The sequence below is a fragment of the Hippocampus zosterae genome, chromosome 7, assembly GCF_025434085.1.
Source record: "Hippocampus zosterae strain Florida chromosome 7, ASM2543408v3, whole genome shotgun sequence".
Taxonomy (NCBI): Eukaryota; Metazoa; Chordata; class Actinopteri; order Syngnathiformes; family Syngnathidae; genus Hippocampus; species Hippocampus zosterae.
Genome location: NC_067457.1, coordinates 1392482 through 1410323, shown reverse-complemented (window position 1 = coordinate 1410323; position 17842 = coordinate 1392482). Strand labels below are relative to the sequence as shown.

General features: G+C 47.3%; 4 protein-coding genes across 7 annotated transcripts; 1 reads left to right on the top strand and 3 right to left on the bottom strand.

The window, feature by feature from the left end:
• Positions 1–670: 670 nt before the first annotated feature.
• On the top strand, positions 671–4727 carry ube2ib (ubiquitin-conjugating enzyme E2Ib). The gene is made up of 7 exons (XM_052071395.1): positions 671–840; positions 2258–2336; positions 2717–2800; positions 2963–3035; positions 3266–3375; positions 3514–3593; positions 3915–4727. The coding sequence occupies exons 2-7, from the start codon at positions 2271–2273 to the stop codon at positions 3976–3978; spliced, it is 477 nt and encodes a 158-aa protein (XP_051927355.1). The 5' UTR covers positions 671–840; positions 2258–2270; the 3' UTR covers positions 3979–4727.
• Positions 4728–4979: 252 nt separating this feature from the next.
• On the bottom strand, positions 4980–8027 carry LOC127604378 (interleukin-21 receptor). 3 transcript variants are annotated; one of them, XM_052071373.1, is made up of 8 exons: positions 7864–8027; positions 7198–7315; positions 6940–7121; positions 6619–6773; positions 6377–6545; positions 5981–6086; positions 5829–5907; positions 4980–5514 (listed from the first exon to the last, which is right to left on the bottom strand). In XM_052071373.1, exons 1-8 carry the CDS (start codon positions 7916–7918, stop codon positions 5155–5157), a joined length of 1224 nt encoding a protein of 407 aa, XP_051927333.1. In that variant the 5' UTR covers positions 7919–8027; the 3' UTR covers positions 4980–5154. The 3 variants fall into 3 exon arrangements, 2 of the variants coding, with proteins under 2 accessions (XP_051927333.1, XP_051927334.1); XM_052071374.1 differs by having other exon boundaries at positions 5275–5545; XR_007963302.1 differs by lacking the exon at positions 4980–5514 and having other exon boundaries at positions 5864–5907; positions 5981–6153.
• A 1349-nt stretch (positions 8028–9376) lies between these two features.
• si:dkey-220f10.4 (tubby protein homolog) lies at positions 9377–13492 on the bottom strand. 2 transcript variants are annotated; one of them, XM_052071370.1, is made up of 13 exons: positions 13361–13492; positions 13127–13273; positions 12431–12587; positions 12140–12340; positions 11899–12024; positions 11683–11817; positions 11433–11596; positions 11137–11298; positions 10931–11043; positions 10730–10844; positions 10561–10659; positions 10314–10485; positions 9377–9529 (listed from the first exon to the last, which is right to left on the bottom strand). In XM_052071370.1, exons 2-13 carry the CDS (start codon positions 13166–13168, stop codon positions 9396–9398), a joined length of 1620 nt encoding a protein of 539 aa, XP_051927330.1. In that variant the 5' UTR covers positions 13169–13273; positions 13361–13492; the 3' UTR covers positions 9377–9395. The 2 variants fall into 2 exon arrangements, 1 of the variants encoding a protein (XP_051927330.1); XR_007963301.1 differs by lacking the exon at positions 9377–9529 and having other exon boundaries at positions 10347–10481; positions 10556–10659; positions 10730–11043.
• Positions 13493–13832: 340 nt separating this feature from the next.
• Positions 13833–17753, bottom strand: phkg2 (phosphorylase kinase, gamma 2 (testis)). Its single transcript, XM_052071375.1, has 10 exons — positions 17534–17753; positions 17172–17283; positions 16865–17040; positions 16728–16782; positions 16497–16562; positions 16260–16423; positions 16075–16165; positions 15332–15485; positions 15054–15179; positions 13833–14766 (listed from the first exon to the last, which is right to left on the bottom strand). Exons 2-10 carry the CDS (start codon positions 17264–17266, stop codon positions 14521–14523), a joined length of 1173 nt encoding a protein of 390 aa, XP_051927335.1. The 5' UTR covers positions 17267–17283; positions 17534–17753; the 3' UTR covers positions 13833–14520.
• Between the last annotated feature and the right edge of the window lie 89 nt (positions 17754–17842).

Below are 17842 nucleotides of genomic sequence, written 5' to 3'. Positions count from 1 at the left end.
TGTTTAAACTTCAGAGTTAACAGCGTGAAACGTTTTAAGAATTGTTCACTGCTTAACTGCTGCTTGTGAACACTTTGAATTATAGTCTTAGTGTATAACACAAATAGCGACCCCTTCTGTCGTTACTTTTAAACCGCGATGCCTGTAGCATAGCTGCCGTAAATATTGCCAGTGTAGAAATATACTTGACTCGTTTGTTTACATGAATATTTTTTTTATAAAGCATAAAATGATGTCGTACAACGCCAAGGTATTTGTCCGCCTTGTAAAAATGGTCATACATTGTTTTAATGTGCCAAGCATAAAAATCGCCCACCCTAATCAAAGATTTTACAAAAGACAAGATAGAAATGGTCAAGTGTACCTACTTGCTCGTGGAAAGTGGATGCATGTATCATGGTAAAACAAACATCAAATTCAACAAAAAAAAAGTCCCCGCGTACATTTCCCAGATATTTCCACGATGGTTCAGATATGTTACGCATGTGGGGGAATTCGCACCTGTTAAAGTTGATAACGAACGATTGAAATGTTCATGGTTTGTCAAAAGAAACTGCTTAACTCGATGGAAACAAATATGCAATTCAATAGTTATTAGTGCGAGAATCACTGACGTATAAAAAAATCCCTGCAACTAAAACATCCCAAAAATGACACGTTTCTATTAAGCGAAGGGGGAAGTACGCAACGGATGAAATTCCATTCGACCCTCTCTGAGTCTGGCTTGAGTCGGAGCGGGTGTTTTTTTTTCAGGAGGGAAACTTTACCAGGTTTAACGCGATTTGAACACGTTTAATTGCCATAGATTTGTCCCCCGAGCCAAAGCAACCATATTGAAAGGTAGGAGCGCACCACCGTGACGGAAAGCGAGAGTTTTGTCGTCTACAAAGCTTTTTACCCGCTTCCTTTTGCGCCATTTTCGCTAGTTTGATAATGGCACTAATGTAATGTGCGTCCCGGCGCCGATCTTCTTTGTCCTAATCCGAAAGGTTCTCGCTTGCTTTCTTTTGACGGCATATCGAATCCCTCGCCGGGTACTACCGAGGGGCTACGAGTTATTCTGGGGTTCTGCTCCTTGTTGGTGGAATGTGTTCGAATCAAGTGCATTTGCGCCATTTTTGTGCTGCATCAGGCCGTGACAGTCGCTAACTGCGCCTCTTGATTCTGGCGCACATGAGTTAGCCTCGTGAGCTAACCCGCTAGCTGGCTAATCACTTTGCTTCAGCACTTTTGACTCCCGTCTGACGCAAAAATGACAAGTCAAAACATCTAAGAGCCACATTAGATTCGGTCCATTTAGATTGCGAGGGAAGAAATCTCACAAGTTAGAGTTTAAAGCTCGGAAATGATGAACATGCTAACCAAGATGGGGGCTAACTGTTAGCCTCTTACATCGAAAGACTAACGGGTCCAAACTGTCACTTTCGAGCCACAAAAGTCTGTTTTTATGCCGGTTCACCAACCAATGGACCCCATAAATGAAGCAGCTCAGTAGCCAAGTGGCATAGAGGATACTTGCTATGTTCGTGTTTTTGAACGACTTGGCTCGTCCCTAAACGGTTCCGCAAGCGTTTGCCAGAAATGCAGCCTTTTATCTTAAACCTTTTTTGGAGGAAAAAAAAACGTGTCAATGCGCGTTTTACTCCTGGAGATGTCGCAATATACCGCTGGCATTGAAAGGTGGTCAAATATGCAGGTTATTTGAAGTAAATTCTTTTCACTGTAATTTAGTCAATTTTCAGACCAGTTAAGTGAAGTTGCACAAACTTCCCTCGGTATACCTGACGATCTGTCAGTGTTAGGCACGCTGGTTAAGAGTGATTGCCCCACAATGAAAGAGCTTGTCCAGCCATGACCTTAACCAGAAGATTGAGCTGTGCCACCGGGCTAATTGAGTCAGAAGTGACTATCAGAGCTTAATTTGTTCAGTGTGGATGTTTTTTTAAACCCATTATGGCTCAGAAAAATAACTGCACGAGAAAGTGTGCATGTTTTTATGTTTTAGTCTTCTCCAGACTGCCGCGTTATATGATGTGGGGCGCGGAAGCAAATGTTTGTTTTCAACACTACAGTATTTATCCATCAAATTGCGCTCTATGTGCAATAATATGAAGCAGTCCTACATTATTCGATGGGTTTTCAGTCATAATGGCCCTCTGAGGGAAACCGCAACTACATTGCGGCCCGGGACAAACATGAGTTTGGCACCCCTGGTCCATGTTTTAGTTTGGATATCAATTCTTCCTCTTCATTGCAGGACTCCATAAATCATGTCTGGCATCGCATTGAGCCGGCTTGCCCAGGAACGCAAAGCATGGCGGAAGGATCATCCTTTTGTAAGTCTACAGTGAAACCTCACTAATAGCAGATATTTGTGAAAAAATGCTCCCACCCAAAAAAAAACAAACATATTTAAAATTGCCATATTAGTGGACCTCAAATGTTCGACCCCAAGCAACATCTACAAAAATACAGAGTTCTCCGAGCACCTCCTTCATGACGAACTTGAAATTACAGTTGTGTCACGGAGCCCATATGGGGGGGGCGGACTGTAATAAATGTTTCAAAACGGTCATAAAGCACATTCGTACCTCAAAGTTAAATACACTTTAGTTTGTTTAAAATACATTCTTATACAGCCTTCTTTATACTTATTTCTTTACTGTACACTTGATTTCATTGCCGTTAAGTTCGATTTTCTTGAATATCTCTTCAGGGATTTGTTGCTGTACCAACCAAAAACCCGGACGGCACCATGAACCTCATGAACTGGGAGTGCGCGATCCCTGGCAAAAAGGGGGTAATGTTCCGTTATCATTCTAATTCAACAAAATTCATTTGAAATTAGTTCGACTGTCCAGAGTTTGTGGATACTGCTCGTCCCTCACTTTAACTTCAAAGCCGAACGTTTGCTTGGACATTGCGTATTTGCAAAGCTGATCACATAATTGCGTGTCACCAGACCCCGTGGGAGGGCGGCCTTTTCAAACTGCGCATGTTGTTCAAGGATGACTATCCTTCATCACCTCCAAAATGTGAGTTTCAACTCTCCTTTCCTCATCTGTTTACTTTGTTACGAGTCAGAGACTCGGACTCGGTGGTCAAATTGCCTTGGAAGCTGGCAACTGCCTCACATGAGTCGAGCTTGTCCAGATGCTAAAGGCCTGCTCTATTGTGTGTGTGTGTGTGTGTGTGTGTGTTTTTTTTTTTTTTTTGGTCCCACTCTGATGTCATACCGATGGCTTTTTCTTGTTTGTGTGTTCAGGTAAATTTGAACCTCCTCTCTTTCACCCCAATGTGTATCCATCGGGCACAGTTTGCCTTTCTATCCTAGAGGAGGACAAGGATTGGAGACCGGCCATTACAATAAAACAGGTTTGCACTGCGTAAACTGCCACCCGTTTGGACTTATGTGATTCATCGAGTGACGTGGGGAAAACTATGCCGAAATCCCCCAACCCCCCACCCCAAAGGATGTTTCATTTGGTCTCATTTCGGTCATTTCTCCCGCAGATCCTATTAGGTATTCAGGAACTTCTAAATGAGCCCAATATCCAGGATCCGGCCCAAGCAGAGGCTTACACAATCTACTGGTAAGATAGGCGCTGTCTTTCGGTCTGTCGAAGGCAACAAAGTCGCACGTTGCTCCGAAAGATGAAGAGATGAGCAGTCACTTAATTTTTCCGCACTCCACTCGCGTTGGATTCTCATGACAAATACCCGTTGGAAAGATGGAGAGTCTGTGACGATGCTATTTGCGGGGGAGAGGGGGTCAGAGTTGGCGACTCCCGATGTAGCTGTGGCTAATGAAAAGCAACGTCTGGAGAGTCTCTGCTGCTGTACTTTGCGACAAAATGGCTTTTCACCATCCTGATGTTGTCTTTTTTTTCCCCCCCCTCCCTCCTCTTTTCCAGCCAAAACAGAGTAGAGTACGAAAAGAGAGTGCGATCACAAGCCAAAAAGTTCTCTCCCTCGTAAAAGCAAGGACGGATCGTCTTGCTGTGGCAGAAGGAATCACCTCCCCGCTCAGTCACAATGAATGTGCTCCCCTCACATCGGGACTTGCTTAAAGACTTCTATTTAAACTCCACATTCTGTGCCATCCACACCCACCCCTTATGACCTGTCTTTTTTTTGTTTTTGTTTTTTTGTTTTGGCGCCGTTCGTTTTGCTCTAAATGGCCGTTCGGGGGGTCACGCTGAGAGGGGGATCAGTGCTTCAGCACCCTGGTCGTTTATTTTAAAACTTTGTCTTATGTGGTGCAAGGGATGCGACTCCAGTCCAGTTTCATCGAGTCCATGCAAGCTGGCCGTCATCCGTGTCCATGGAAGAACGTTTTTTTTTTTTGTTTTGTGAATTTTTTTTTCCTCGCTATCTCGCCCTCCCTCTCTCTTCTTTTCCACACATTTAATGTACATGTCTGCTTATTTCATTTTGTCAGTATTTCAACTGCTGTCTGGTGAATGGCACTTTTATACTGTTGTATTTCACTTAGTGTCTCTAGATAGTCTAATTCTTTCCTGGGTTTTTCTATTCAGCATGCTGTAACATATGATAGAATCTACTGCCTTGGCTGTCTTTTTTGTTAATTCCGAGTGTTTGGTTCTTTGGAGCAGTAAAAAGGCTGCGAACGACCGAGGCAGGTAGGCATACCATTGTATCAGACTTTAAGGTGAAACGGTGCTTTGTTCATGTATGTGTTGCCGTAAATAAAACTTTCTACAAAAGGTTTCTTGGCTTCGTCGCGTGCAGCAGGGCGCTGCTGAGCTCAATCTGAATTTTTTTTCCCCCATGAATTTGTATTCCTTAACAGCGGTATTCTCTCCACTTTTGCCGTTTGCTTGGGCTGCTGCCATTGATGTGGTTGGTTTGGATTTCATCCAGGCATTTTTCTGTCTTCCGATTGGCAGGTGGAGCAAAAGTTACTACTTGCGGCTAACTTTGCGGTGAGCACACATGAATGGATTTAAGTCATAATCTCCGGTGAGTATGATATTTTATTGACTTTTAAAAAAACGGTCGTGCTAAGCTGTGTGCCGTAAACAGGAATACATTCAATGGTATTTAAAATGAAACTTGATATCTTTTTCCTCAACCCATTGTAATCATCTCGACACATTCACCAAAGGACATCGCACCTCCCGAAATTACAAATTAATGTCCGGAAAGCATCATTCTCGCTTCGGTGTCATTACAGTAATCATTCACTGACTTTCCGGTGTGCTTGATCTCAGACTTCGTAACATTTCCCGTGACTTGCGCACATTGCTGCAAGTCGCTGATTGTGCAGTATTCGGGGCAGGAGCGGCCAGGTTGCCCTTGGATGAGAGGAACGCGGCCGGGCCTGCATGCCGCCTTGCCCTCATCCGGCGGCAAACTTGCTGGATGGCTTTTGAGGTTTTCATACACCATCTCGTCAACCTGTGTTGGACGCTCCTCCACAAGGCCGTCGACTCGGAGCGTGTCCTCTGGCTTGACTGTGAAGGTCACGTTTGCTTGCGTGTCCATCCAGCTCTGTGATTACATTGGCAAAAGTCGTCACAATCTGGACCGATACTAAGGTATACAGTGGAGATTTAAAAAAAAAAAATGTGTGTGTGGGGTGGCGGGTGGAGACGACCCTTGTTGATATTTTTGCTTCTGAGCAGAAAGCTGAACATTTTGTGTTGACACTGACTGGCCTTTTGAACTGTTCATAATTCCCTCCGCTTTGTCTCGTCTAGGCTAAAGGAAGACGGGTGAAAACAGCCCGGTAACATTTTGTTAGCTTTTCAGCAGAAGCAACGGACAACTATTTTGAAGGGTTCACACGCCTGACACGGACTTACTTTAAAATCCCCGTGACAATTGGTGTAGAGGCTCTGGAAGTATGGCGCCGGAGTGGGAACGAACGCACTTTGCCTCCACCTGCACGTGAGCAAATCCTGACCAATGAAATGTGCACTTGTTTGGAATGTTTGCAAATGGAGGAGCGCCTTACTTTTTTAGCAAAGCGCAGCATAAAAACAGGACGAGTGTGGCCGTCACAGCTGAGGCCAAGAAGACGCTTATGCCGTGTATCGAAAAGAAACCATCGACTCCGGAATCTGAGAAGAGCAACAATGAGAAGTTCCCACAACACTGGAAAAGGTTCGTGATGTCATTGGGTCAACCCTGTGCATTAAAAATCACGTCAAAGCCAATAGGTAAGCAGAGCTGCAGTGTAACCAAACAGTATCGCAGGTAGTAGCTTCTCTGATCCGACAGATTATTTTATTGGCCGTTTTTAAGTCGTTCCAAAACTTTTGAGCCGCCGACAATGACGATGACCGTCGCTACTCGTGGCAGCATTTGTTGTCGAACGTTTGTTTTGAGCACGCCAGAGCTTTGACCTCACCGTTGGCTGGTACGGTCCTCCAGTGGACCTCTTGCGACCAGTCACTCCATTGGCCGTGAAAGTGAGTCGCGCTGGGCTTAGACCTCACTTTGGTACTGTACTCCGTGTCCGTCTCGAGGTCGCCGTCATTCACAGAATAGTCCATACCGTCTGTGTAGTGGACTCTGGTCTGGGAGAGAGAGGAAAGATCTTGACGATCTCATTTTGGTCACCTTCGACCTGTTTGAAAGCGGCCTCCTTACGCTGTTTTTGTCCTGTCGATTGGAGAAACGGATCTGATAATCCAGGTTGTCCTTCAGGGTGACGTATCGACATTTCTCGTAGGTGTTTTTCCACGTGAAGCGGTGCTGACTGGAGTTGTGGCTGACCGCCAGGCAGCACGGTGCATGCGGTTTAACTGGGGAAGCAGAGGAGTCCTCGGTTATGGGTTTAGATATATTTGAGGGATGCAGGAAACATTTTCAACTGAAAATGTGTCAAAAGTGCATTTTATGTATCTAGCTGAATATACTGTGTGGATGATTTGGGGGAGGGGGGGGCGGCTTATGACGACTGCCCCCTACTATGATCCTTTGGCTTGTATCGTTCATCCATCAGCTGGCACCACTGCCCTACATCTTTTTTTCCCCCGCACAGCGAGATCTCGAACGCGTCGAAATCCATAAAGTCGCAAGGCTTCTTCACCGCGATGAAACACGAGTGTCGGTCTCCGCCCACGTTTGACAAATTGCAATTGTATCTTTCGCTGCGGAGAAATGAAGATCAGCGCCTTTAGTCGGCGTTTGCACTCGCAAATTAAGTTGCGGCGGAGGGACACTTACCTCGTGTATAGTTTGGCGAAAGTCAACCAGTGGGGGGTCCCGCGGCCTGATGTGAGGTTGAGGGAGCAACTGATGGTGAGCATGTAATCGTTGTCGCACTGAAAACTCTCCCTCGTGTCTAAAAATCACACAAACTTGTCAGGGGTGGCACAAATACTCTGCTCTGAAGTAGAAGTACAGTAATCCCTCGTTTATCGCGGTTCATGGGGGGCCAAAACCACCCGCGATAAATAAAAATCTGCGAAGTAGCTACCAATTAACATATTTAAAAAAAATTTAAGTGTGAGAAGCTGCGAAACAACAGCGAGTCACATAGAGCGACATGTACTGTACTCCATGTATATGAATTAATTTTTTTTTTTTTCATGAAAATTTTTTTTTTAAAATCCGCAATGCACTGAAGCCGTGATAAACGCACCGCGAAATAGCGAGGGATCACTGTACAGTTAAAAGTGGTAATAGTCCATCCAAGTCCTGGTTCAACTGTTGAACTAAAAAAAAAATTAAGAGGGGGTAAAAAGTACGCTCATTTTCCTTCAACACATCAAAGAAACGCATCATTTTCCTGAATTCTTTGCAGACTTCACACCATGGTCTCCCTCACATCAATTCCGGCCATTTGATTGTCATCGTATCAAAGGAATGTCTTGCGATTAAGGACCTCACCTGCGAGAGAAAGTGCCGTGTGTAGTAAAAGCAGCATCGCTTTGAGCTTCTCCATCCCCTCGGCACTTGCAGTTGGGCTCTCGGGCGCGTTTGGCCGCAAAAATTCTATTTGAAGGACGAGCTGCGGAGGAAGAGGGAGGCTCGCGCTCTCTTATCTCTGACGAGGAGAAGGCTAGTAGGCGCATGTGCGCTTAAAGATGTAATCGCACGCTGCACATGACATTTTTACGGAACTCTTAGAGTGACATGTAACAAAAATAATAACTTTGCGTGACCTCACAAAAAATGCAAGATAACGCAGTGATTTTTTTTCTTTGCTTTTATAAAATGCGCTTTGAGATACTTTTGGGTCAGGTTGGCTACCGTAGCTTCTCTCGCGCGGCTGTTTGAGAGACGATCGTACGTGTCAGTCGCATTTCGCTTATTTATGCTTAAACTCGAGAACTAATTTGATGATCTTTATATTTCAAGTCAATTTCAAAGTAGAATGCGATTGAACTCGCCCGGGATTGAAAACGCTCTCTTTATGTTGCTTTCATTTACCTGAAAGATAAAAATGAAAGCACATTAAAAAGTTCCCTCGCATTTTTTTTTTTTAGGTATCTCGCAATCTTTGCATGCGAACGCAAAGTTAATTCTTGCGAATAGAAAATTCCAAACTCATGTGTGTGTGTGTGTTTTCTAGGGCAGCTTTGACCAATCTCATCATCGTCTTGAACCGCATGAAGTTGCACAACCCGAAATGATGAAACGGCTGGTGTGCTGATTGTGTAAAAGATCAGAAGTTGTCGGCTGACAAACATTCGCCTATAAAATGTGAGTGGCCCGATATTCATTCTGTTTGAAAATGTTCTCATGCACACTACCGTAACGCTTACTGCAAAAAAAAATTAAGTTGCGTCGAGAATTTATATTTATCCTTCCTTCCTGTCTAATGTGGTGCAAAGGAGCTTTTTGCTCTTGCGAATTGGAAACGTGTCGATTTGTGGCGCAAGAAGTAATCGCGATAAGATGTGCGCCATGTGATACCAAAGTATTTTTCTTTGCACCACTTTGAGAAATCCCTTTCCTCATCGGCGATAAGAGACCTTAAAGTTTACGCTGAACACGCCAAGTCCGATGACTCTGCCTCTGAACGTGCTTCGAACTGAACGAAAACTGCATTGGACAAGTCATACAAGCAACAACTGTCGGTGCACTGAAATCCCCAAATAATAGACATGAAATCGACTTGCTGGCTGCAAATATTCGGTCCACTGACACACGTTAAGCAAGGTCATAAATGGTTGATTATTTTATTATTCCAGCGATTGCTTTGAAATTGCACCAATGTATAAAGACAAGAAATTGGATGAATATAAAAATGGGCCAGAATTGTGCACAATTCCTAACGCTAAATCCTTTTGCATTCGCTATCCAAGGACACGTGGCAGGAAACCAAGCTCGGTAGGCTATTTTTGGTTGTTGCATTTTTAATTACCCCCCCGCCCTACCCCTCAATGTGTAGTTTAGATCCAAGAGCCAGCAGAGGGTCACTCGCAGGCCAGTTTTCCATCGAAAGACGACAGCGTGATGGCAAAGGCCTGAAGGGCACACATGGGGAAGCTGTAATCCATGGAGAAGACGTCCTCGGAAACGCGGCCAAACTGCATCACGATGTAGTCGCCTGGAAGACAGACGCACCACGTAAGTCAGACGTGGCGAGTTGTGTGTGTGGGGGGGGGGATTGCCATCTTGCTTTCCGTTTGTGACCAACGTTAGCATTTCAAGCCATCTCCTTTTGAGCTGATTCCTGACCACAAGCCTCAGTGTCGAATGCTTCTCACTCCGCTTGAGCGCCCCTTGAACTCAGAACGCCATCGTGTAGGCTAACCTTGAGCATTTGAGCCGATCTCCTCTAAAATTGTCGGCTTCTTATTGGAAATGGTATGCAAGCGCAGAGAAAACTCTAACATTCATCTGGCTGTACCCCACTTATTCCCCCCGTGAAGTCATGTCCTTGGGCACAAGATAAAATCCTTTTCGATCATCTGAACTCACGAGCCGCTTCTCCTCCACAACGAGAGGAGCCAGATGAGGTGGCTTGGGCATCTGATTCGGATGCCTCCTGAGCGCCTCCCCGGTGAGGTGTTCCGGTCATGTCCCACCGGGAGGAGACCCCGAGGAAGACCCAGGACACGCTGGAGAGACTATGTCACCCAGCTTGCCTGGGAACGACTCGGGATCCCCCGGGGAGAGCTGGAAGAAGTAGCTAGGGAGAGGGAAGTCTGGGCTTCCCTGCTAAAGCTGTTGCCCCCGCGACCCGGCCCCGGATAAGCGGTAGATGATGGATGGATGGATGGATGAACTCACGATATGCGCCCATGCCGAGTGTTGGCCTTGTACCGACAAGGTTCCGAATCGAACCATCCCTTTGTGGCAATAAATCATGGCGCAGTTTTGGAATTCACCATTCTCCGGGTGGATGATCTGGAAGTTTTTCACCGACGCTTGCGTGACGCGGCCGTGGAAGTTGAGCACGTACGACTGCGTCTGCTCGTTCCAGCTGGGACATTTGTTGACCAGGGTCACCAGCTTGTCCGTGTTGTTGTCGGCATGGCGCGCCAGCAGGGTTTCCTCTTCCTGAAAGCGTCGCCAACACTCCGGTTAAGCATTTTTCGCCATCGCGTCATAGCAAGGCCCGGATCGTAACCTGACTTTTTTGGGCCGGATGGACACCCTGTCGTCATTGTCCAGCATTCCCGGGATGATGACTGTCATTTTGCGGGGGCCCCGGAATCCAAGCACGTTAGTCTCCTGCAATAGGAATTCAAAGGCTTCGTTAGTCGGCGGAGCGAGTGCGGAATTAGATGACGGCGAAACCCACGTAACAAATGGCCGCCAGCTCTTGTCGCACAGATTCACACTCTTTAATAAAAGGCTTCTTCTCGGGGTTCTCGCCGCCGTCGTAGACGATGAACTTTGTTCCCAGAACGTTGGACCTGGAAAAACATACGTTATCATGTCTTTCTGCAAACGCCACCGTTCCAAAAGTGTTTGACTGCTTTTCGCGAAATAGAAAATCAACCGTAGCTTTCCGATGTAGCAACTGCTCTCTCGGGACAGATTGGTGGGATCCGTTGAGATGAGATAGTTGGATGTTTTGCTCCTCTTCCTTTTGCGGCCCGCCATTAGAAACACCTTTGTGGTCACGGAGAAAACCGACACAGTGACACGTGACACGACACAGGCGACGGAAGTCCTTTCACTGAGCCCCCAAGATGAGAAACCCACCCTCTTTCCGTCGTCTTTCTCCATATGAAGATAGTACGTCGGGTACATGCCCTTCTCCATGCCTCTCCTGTCCCGGGTCACCCGACATTGGATGGTCAGGTCTCTGGGGGCGGGACGAAAGGCGAACTCCTCCAGGTCCTCCAATGATATGCGAGAAGCCGTCTGGAGCGACAAAAAAAAAAAAAAAAGCCCACTCAAGTCATCCATCTTGATTGGCCGATGTAGCAATCGGGCAGACGCGCGTTTGAGAGTTTTACGGTTGGGCCCAAACGTTGGTTCCATTTGTGCCGACTCACTCCGTTGGTGGATTCGCTGCCTGAAGACGAGCCCTCCTTGTAGTTGGAGTTGAGAGATGCCACACTCGGTGTGTTTTTCTCGGCTCTCTTCTTCTTCTTCCTCCTTTCTTTCCCTTCTGGCCGAAGGTCCTCGTCCTTGCTGTCGTCGCTGATTTGGCACCTGGCTGTGGGGGGGGGGGAAGAGTCGCAGCAGATTATTTCACATTTTTAAGCCCGCCCAGATGGCGGCGGCCGCACACGGACGCCTTACACGTGTCCAGATGTTTTTTACTCCCAGGCGGGGAGTTGTGGGCGGGGCAGTCGTCTTGCTCATCGTCGCCGCTTTTGCCGCGCCCGTTTTTCGTCCGCTCCGGGGCCGATGGCGACGCGTCGTGCGGGTGCTTCTCTGCACAAAATAGAAATGACGACGCATAGTCGCGAGCTTCCGCCAAGTCCAAATAATCTGGACAAGGAAGGTCCCGCTTACTTGTGCGCTCTTTGGTGGTTTTGTTTGTCTTTTGTCCATCGTTGCGGTCTTTGGCTTTGTCTTGCCTTTTGGTTTTTCTCTCCGGTTTCTCCTCGGCCTTCTCCTGTCCGTCATTGTCCGCCGCAGCTGCGATTGATGGATGTTGCTCATGGGTACAAAGTTTATGGCGGCGGATCTGCTCCAGACAACCCCCGATAGTCGCTGAAAATCTGCAACGCGGCGAGACGTTTTGCTTCCTTGCCTTGGACTTTCTCTTGCTTCTCGGTCTTCTCGCTGTCCTCTGCTTCATCCTCCTCGTGCTCGACGTCGAAGTTGATCTTTACGGGACCGAGCGGCTTGTCGGCCGGCACCTCACTTAAGACGGCGGCGGCCTTCGCGTCGCCGTCGCACTCCGCCAGTATGATGACGTCCATCGGGTTGTCATGCGCGTGCTCCACTTGTTCTTTGCGGGAAATGGCATAGGAAGGATTTCTTTCAACGGTTGTCAAGGCACACCGGGTGATTTTTTTTTTTTTTTTTTTTTCGAACCAACCGTTCAGGGAGATGTTGCTCAAGGACTGGCTGATCAGCAGCGGCGTCTCGTCCGAGCGGCCTTTTTGTCTGCGGTTCTTTTGGCGCGCGTCCCGGTTGGCCACCACCATTTGACAATCGGCCCGTTTCTTTTGTTGCTTCTTCATCAAAATGGATCGCTGGGGCACGATCAGAACCTCCTGTTATCTCCTCCTTGAATGAGCACTTCTACTACGCACTTGAGCAGCTGTTGCACTTGGATTTGTTTTTCAGTTTCGTCAGTTTACAAATGCGACGACGACGACTCGATCGATGATCAAATGAATCGATGGTTATTCTTATTTCATTTGTCACCCTCCATGAAGCAAATATGTCATTTTCACAGAGCGACTTTTGACTTTGGTCAACAATGAGCGACATTGTCCCTTACGTTCTGACATTTGACCCGAGCGACCCAGTAACCCAATCGGAATTAGATGCGTTTCTTCTCTTTTCGTAGCACGTCAAGCCAAGATAATCAACAACGCTCACGTTGCCTCGAGCTCGATAGCAGGTGAGTTTGACAAATGCAAAGTCAGATATGATGAAAAGTAAGCCTGGAAAACGGAATACGCCATATTCATTGTTCAAAACTCTCCAAAGACAACACAAAAGTAGCACAGCCGGCCTTGCTTTTTACACCGAGCAGTCGAATAATGTATCGTTGTCGTTTATTGACCTGATTGTCCAGTTTCTGCTGCCGTAGGTCCGGATCCTCCATCCTGACGAGCGGCGGCGGGCTGGAAAGAAAACACTCGAGGCAATTAAGAGAGGAAGCGGGCGTGCGACAGTGGCGGCCCCCGGCTCCATCTGACTGTCTGCTCACCTGCACGGAACAGAAGGCAAAGTGGATTACAGGGGGGGGATAATGTTCTTAAACAGAGCGACGGCTCAGCCGGCGTGGATGACTAACCAAGGAAAGGCGCAGGCCACAAAGGCTTCTTTACAGTCCCGCGACAACAGAGTCGTAAAACCGACGGGATAATTGTATCATTTTTCTTTTTTTGAACTCTCCGCAAATAGCTCCAAAATGAAGAAAAAAACGTCATCCTGGCAAGAGGCAGATGGACGCGTTTTCAATTCGGCAGCAGCTCTGGTGAAGCGGCCGAAACGGGTTCTTGAAACATCAAAGCGAGACGAGCAAACGCACCTCTTGACTTAATGGATTCCGTGGGAGTGAGGTACCCGGTTGCCATGGACACAGCCACGCTGCAGCGATGCAGAAAGGGGCGTCACATTTTTGGTTAGCTGTTCAACTTTTTTGGATTTTTTTCAAAGCAATTGCCATCTTTTTTTGTCTTTCATGTGCATTTTGTATGAAATTGCACTGTAACGTTAGGCACCGAGAGTCAGAGGTGGGAGGGGGGGAAAAAAATGACAGGAAGTTGTGGAGCAAATATTAAATAGTTTTTATTTCGTCACTTTCAACGGTCATGGTGCAGTGGAATGAGTTTTTCACAGGAAATACGGTCACAAACGCTTGGTTTCTTCTTGAAGAAACATGGAGATTTGTTTTTTTTGGAAACCAAAAAACATGCCAAGTACAGTACACGCTGTAAATATTTCACATTGGTCTTAGAAGATCTGTAAATATGAGACACCATCGAGCCATACGCGTAATGGACGACTCGTGAAACGTTTGGTTGACATTTGAGGATGAACCTAAAACGCACCAGATCCTTTCCAGAACTGGATTTGACCTTCTCGGAAGTGTGAAACGCACATTTCTCCACTTGTACATTTTAGATTCATCCCAAAGGTTCAACTGAAACCCGACGAAAGCAAACCGAGTAGTTTCATGTTAAATAGCTAATCACAGTCCCCCCCCCCCCCCCCCCCGCCCCCCAAACACGAATGAGCACGTGCATAAACGCCCTTTAGCGCTAAGCGCACTGCAAAAAATGCGACTTGAGGCAATTTAAAACAACCCCCTTCACACCCCCCCCCCCCAAAAAATGCTTAGCAGGATTCTTATTTTTGTTAAACTATGTGCGTGCTTGAGACAGCATGCGGTAAGGCATAAATTCCCCGAGTCCCTCCTCTTAAAATGAAAAATAAGACTAAAGATGAGGTTTATGTTTCAAAGTCCTCCAGCTCGAGCAGCATGACCTTGGCGGTGTTCTGGAAGAGGGCGGCCCGGTTCTGCTGCTCGCCTTTCTTCACCCAGTGGCCGTAGATGCGGAAGGCGCAGCCGTCGATGAGCTTGCGCACGCCCCTCAGCGAGTAAGGATCCCGGGCCAGCACCTCGCGGGTCAGCGGGCGGGCCCTGCGGTAGCGGCCGTACATCCGGATGCACGCCAGCACGGTCACGATCAGCACCTGAGCGAGAGACGGCGGCGGATCGCATCGGACGATTTCAGAGGTGAGGGGGGAAAAAGGTACTCGCATAGATAGAAGGACGTATACTTGGGTTTATTTAGGTCAAGGTAAATACAGAATTTGTGGGTGGGCGGACTGTAAAAGTAGAAATAATGACGAATTTTACTCGTTAAAAGTCAAAAAGTACAGATTCTGAAATGTATTTGGAACAATAAAACAGAGTCCTGAGAAATGGCACAAGTACTTGTTCTACTTCTCTCCGTAGGCAAATTTGTGAAGGCACTCACCCTGAACGACCTTCTGGGGCTGAAGCATCGCACGTCTTCCTTCTGGTACTGCCTGAAGAAAGGATGAGCTAAGGCCTGCTCGGCCGTCAGACGCGCGGCAGCATCCACCACCAGCAGCCTGGAGATCTGAACGGCGGCGGCGGCGGCCAAACACCAAGGTAAGCGTGAAACTTCTCACGGGACCGGCAAATACGGTGGAAGCTTCCAAGTCGAAATCATGAAAATTGCCATTTGCTATTCCCGGGGGTCAAGTGTGAGGCAGTTAAATTTGAGCTGACCAGATCCTTGACAGTGTCCGAGCGGTCGTCCCACTCGGGCGAGCCGAACTTGTAGCGGCCCTCCATGATCATCCTGAGCATCAGCATCTGTTTGCGGTGCCAGAAGGGCGGCGAGCCGGCCAGTAAGGTGAAGAGGATCACGCCGCATGCCCAGCTGTGGCGGCACACACAGAGACTGGTTCGATTTGGCCTCCTTGCCGCAGAGGTGGATCAGACTTTTAGATGTCATGCTCGCAATGTCGTACAAACGGTAATGAGCAGGAGGCTGCGGGGAAATGTGCAAGGGAATGCGGTTGAGGTACTTTTTAGATGTACCACAAGAGGCCGCCAAAGTACCGGCGAAGAGGCAAATTTAGGAAATGGACCAAGCCCTGCCACAAATTCCAAATAAGATGGCAAAGGACTACTTTTGCCTAAACGGAGCTCATCCAATCACTTCAAATTGGACGCATCACGGACGTATGTTGATCTCGTGGGAGTCACGGAGAATATTTTTCTTATTTTTGAGAGGAGAAGTAAAAATAGCAAGAATGTGGTTGGACAAGTATGCACATCCGCTATTAAATAAAGCCTGGAGGAACTTTTTAAAGGCTCGACATCTAGCTGGAGAAAATGCACCCCAGAGTATGTGTGGAAAACTACACAACCATCGAAAAGATGGAGACAAGAAACAAAATAAGCAAATGTAAAACCACACTTCCTTGACGGATGTGATAAATGACGCGCATCTGGTCTGGACTTACAGGTCAACCTCTTTTCCGTAGCCCGGATGCATTTCATCCATGGAGCATTTCAGTATTTCGGGAGCCAAGTAGCCGGGTGTTCCACAAAGCTCTAATTACAACAACAGACGAAGAGCGACGCTTTTAAAACGCGTCTCGTGTCTCGCAGCAACTCACTGAACACTTTGCGATTCTCACTCGAGTACCTCTCAGCTTCTCCCCGGGCTGCAGCTGCACCGAGAAGCCAAAGTCGGACAGTTTAATGTGTCCCTGGTCGTCCAGCAGAACGTTTTCAGGTTTCAGGTCGCGGTGGACGATGTGGCGGGAGTGGAGGTAGCGCACCGCTTCCAGCAGAGCTCGCATCATGCTCCTGCAGTGACGTGCGGAAGATGGCGATTCCATGAAAAGATTGAGGGGAAAAAGCATCAATGGCGCAAACTCACCTCGTTTCTTTCTCACTGAGGGTAACTTTTTCTGTGAGGTAGTCAAACAGCTCCCCCCGCCTCATTCTGTCAAGAAAAACAAATTCCGGTCACAAGGATTACATTTTGATATCGGGAATCGTGATATCAGCATGACCAGTTTGCTTTGAACAACATTTGAATACTAAGCCTCGACTGCTGTAGAGTAGAGGTATTACAATATGTATCAGCCATATATGTCATTCTACTCACAGGTCAAACACCAGGAAGATGAAGGTAGTGGACTCATAGGAATCAACGAGAGTAACTAGGTGGAAAAAAAAAAATCAAGGGCCGTTAACAAAGGGGCTGCCGTTCCAAAGTGTGGCATGAGTGCATTTTGGACCTACTGATTGACGAGTGGCCTTTGACCATGTTGAGGACTTGGATCTCCTTGAGCGTGGATGTCCTCACCTCCTCCAGTTGCTGGATGGTCATCTTCTCTGCGGTGATCTCGATGATCTTGACGGCCAGCTCCTGCCCCGTGTGTCTGTGCACGCACCTGCGCACCACGCTGCTCACGCCCCTGACAACAACATACAAAATGAAGAGAACGGCCTTCTTACTCGTCCGCAAGGAAGTATTGAATATGGAAAAGGATACACCGTGGTGCTCCACGGGGATCTGCTCTTATTTTTGTTCCTGAAATGGACTCACCGGCCAATCACCTCTTTGGGGTCATACTTCTGGTAAAACTCCTTTGCGCCCACCCAGTCAGGCAGATCATCGCCAAGCACTATGTCTTTTGTCATGCTTACGGAATGGGACTCTTTAGACAACAACAAAAAGTAGTCAGAGTTCAACTTCAAGGCAATACTCAATAACAGGAACTGCATTACGTACAGGGAAGTATGTGTGTGTGTGTGTTGTCTGCTTGCTGTTATTCCACATTGTTGAGATGTGTCTTTTCCACATCTTTCTCGCGTTGTTTCTAAAATATGCTATGAGTAAGATGCAAGTGTCCGTTATGGCCTCGCACGCCGCAGTTCACTGACCGTGCAAAGCTATTCCGTACTCACCATGTATGTCAGAGAAACGCTCACAACAGCCACCGCGGCAGCGATCAAAAGGGTGCACGGTGATGCGACAAAGCTAATGTGAAGCCATCACTGTACCCGCGTCAGTGGCGATTGTATCCCAAGCGACTCCGCCAAAACAAGACGGTACAATATTTGCAAAGTGATGACATTTTGCCTGTATTCCTCGTAACTGATTCGGTTTGGATTTTTTGGTTGCCGTCAGTATCGCCCTCGTGTGGCCGGAGTGCGTTGTGGTGTTTCCCCCCCGGCCCCTTTTTTAAAATTAGTATATTTTATTAGAATTAATAG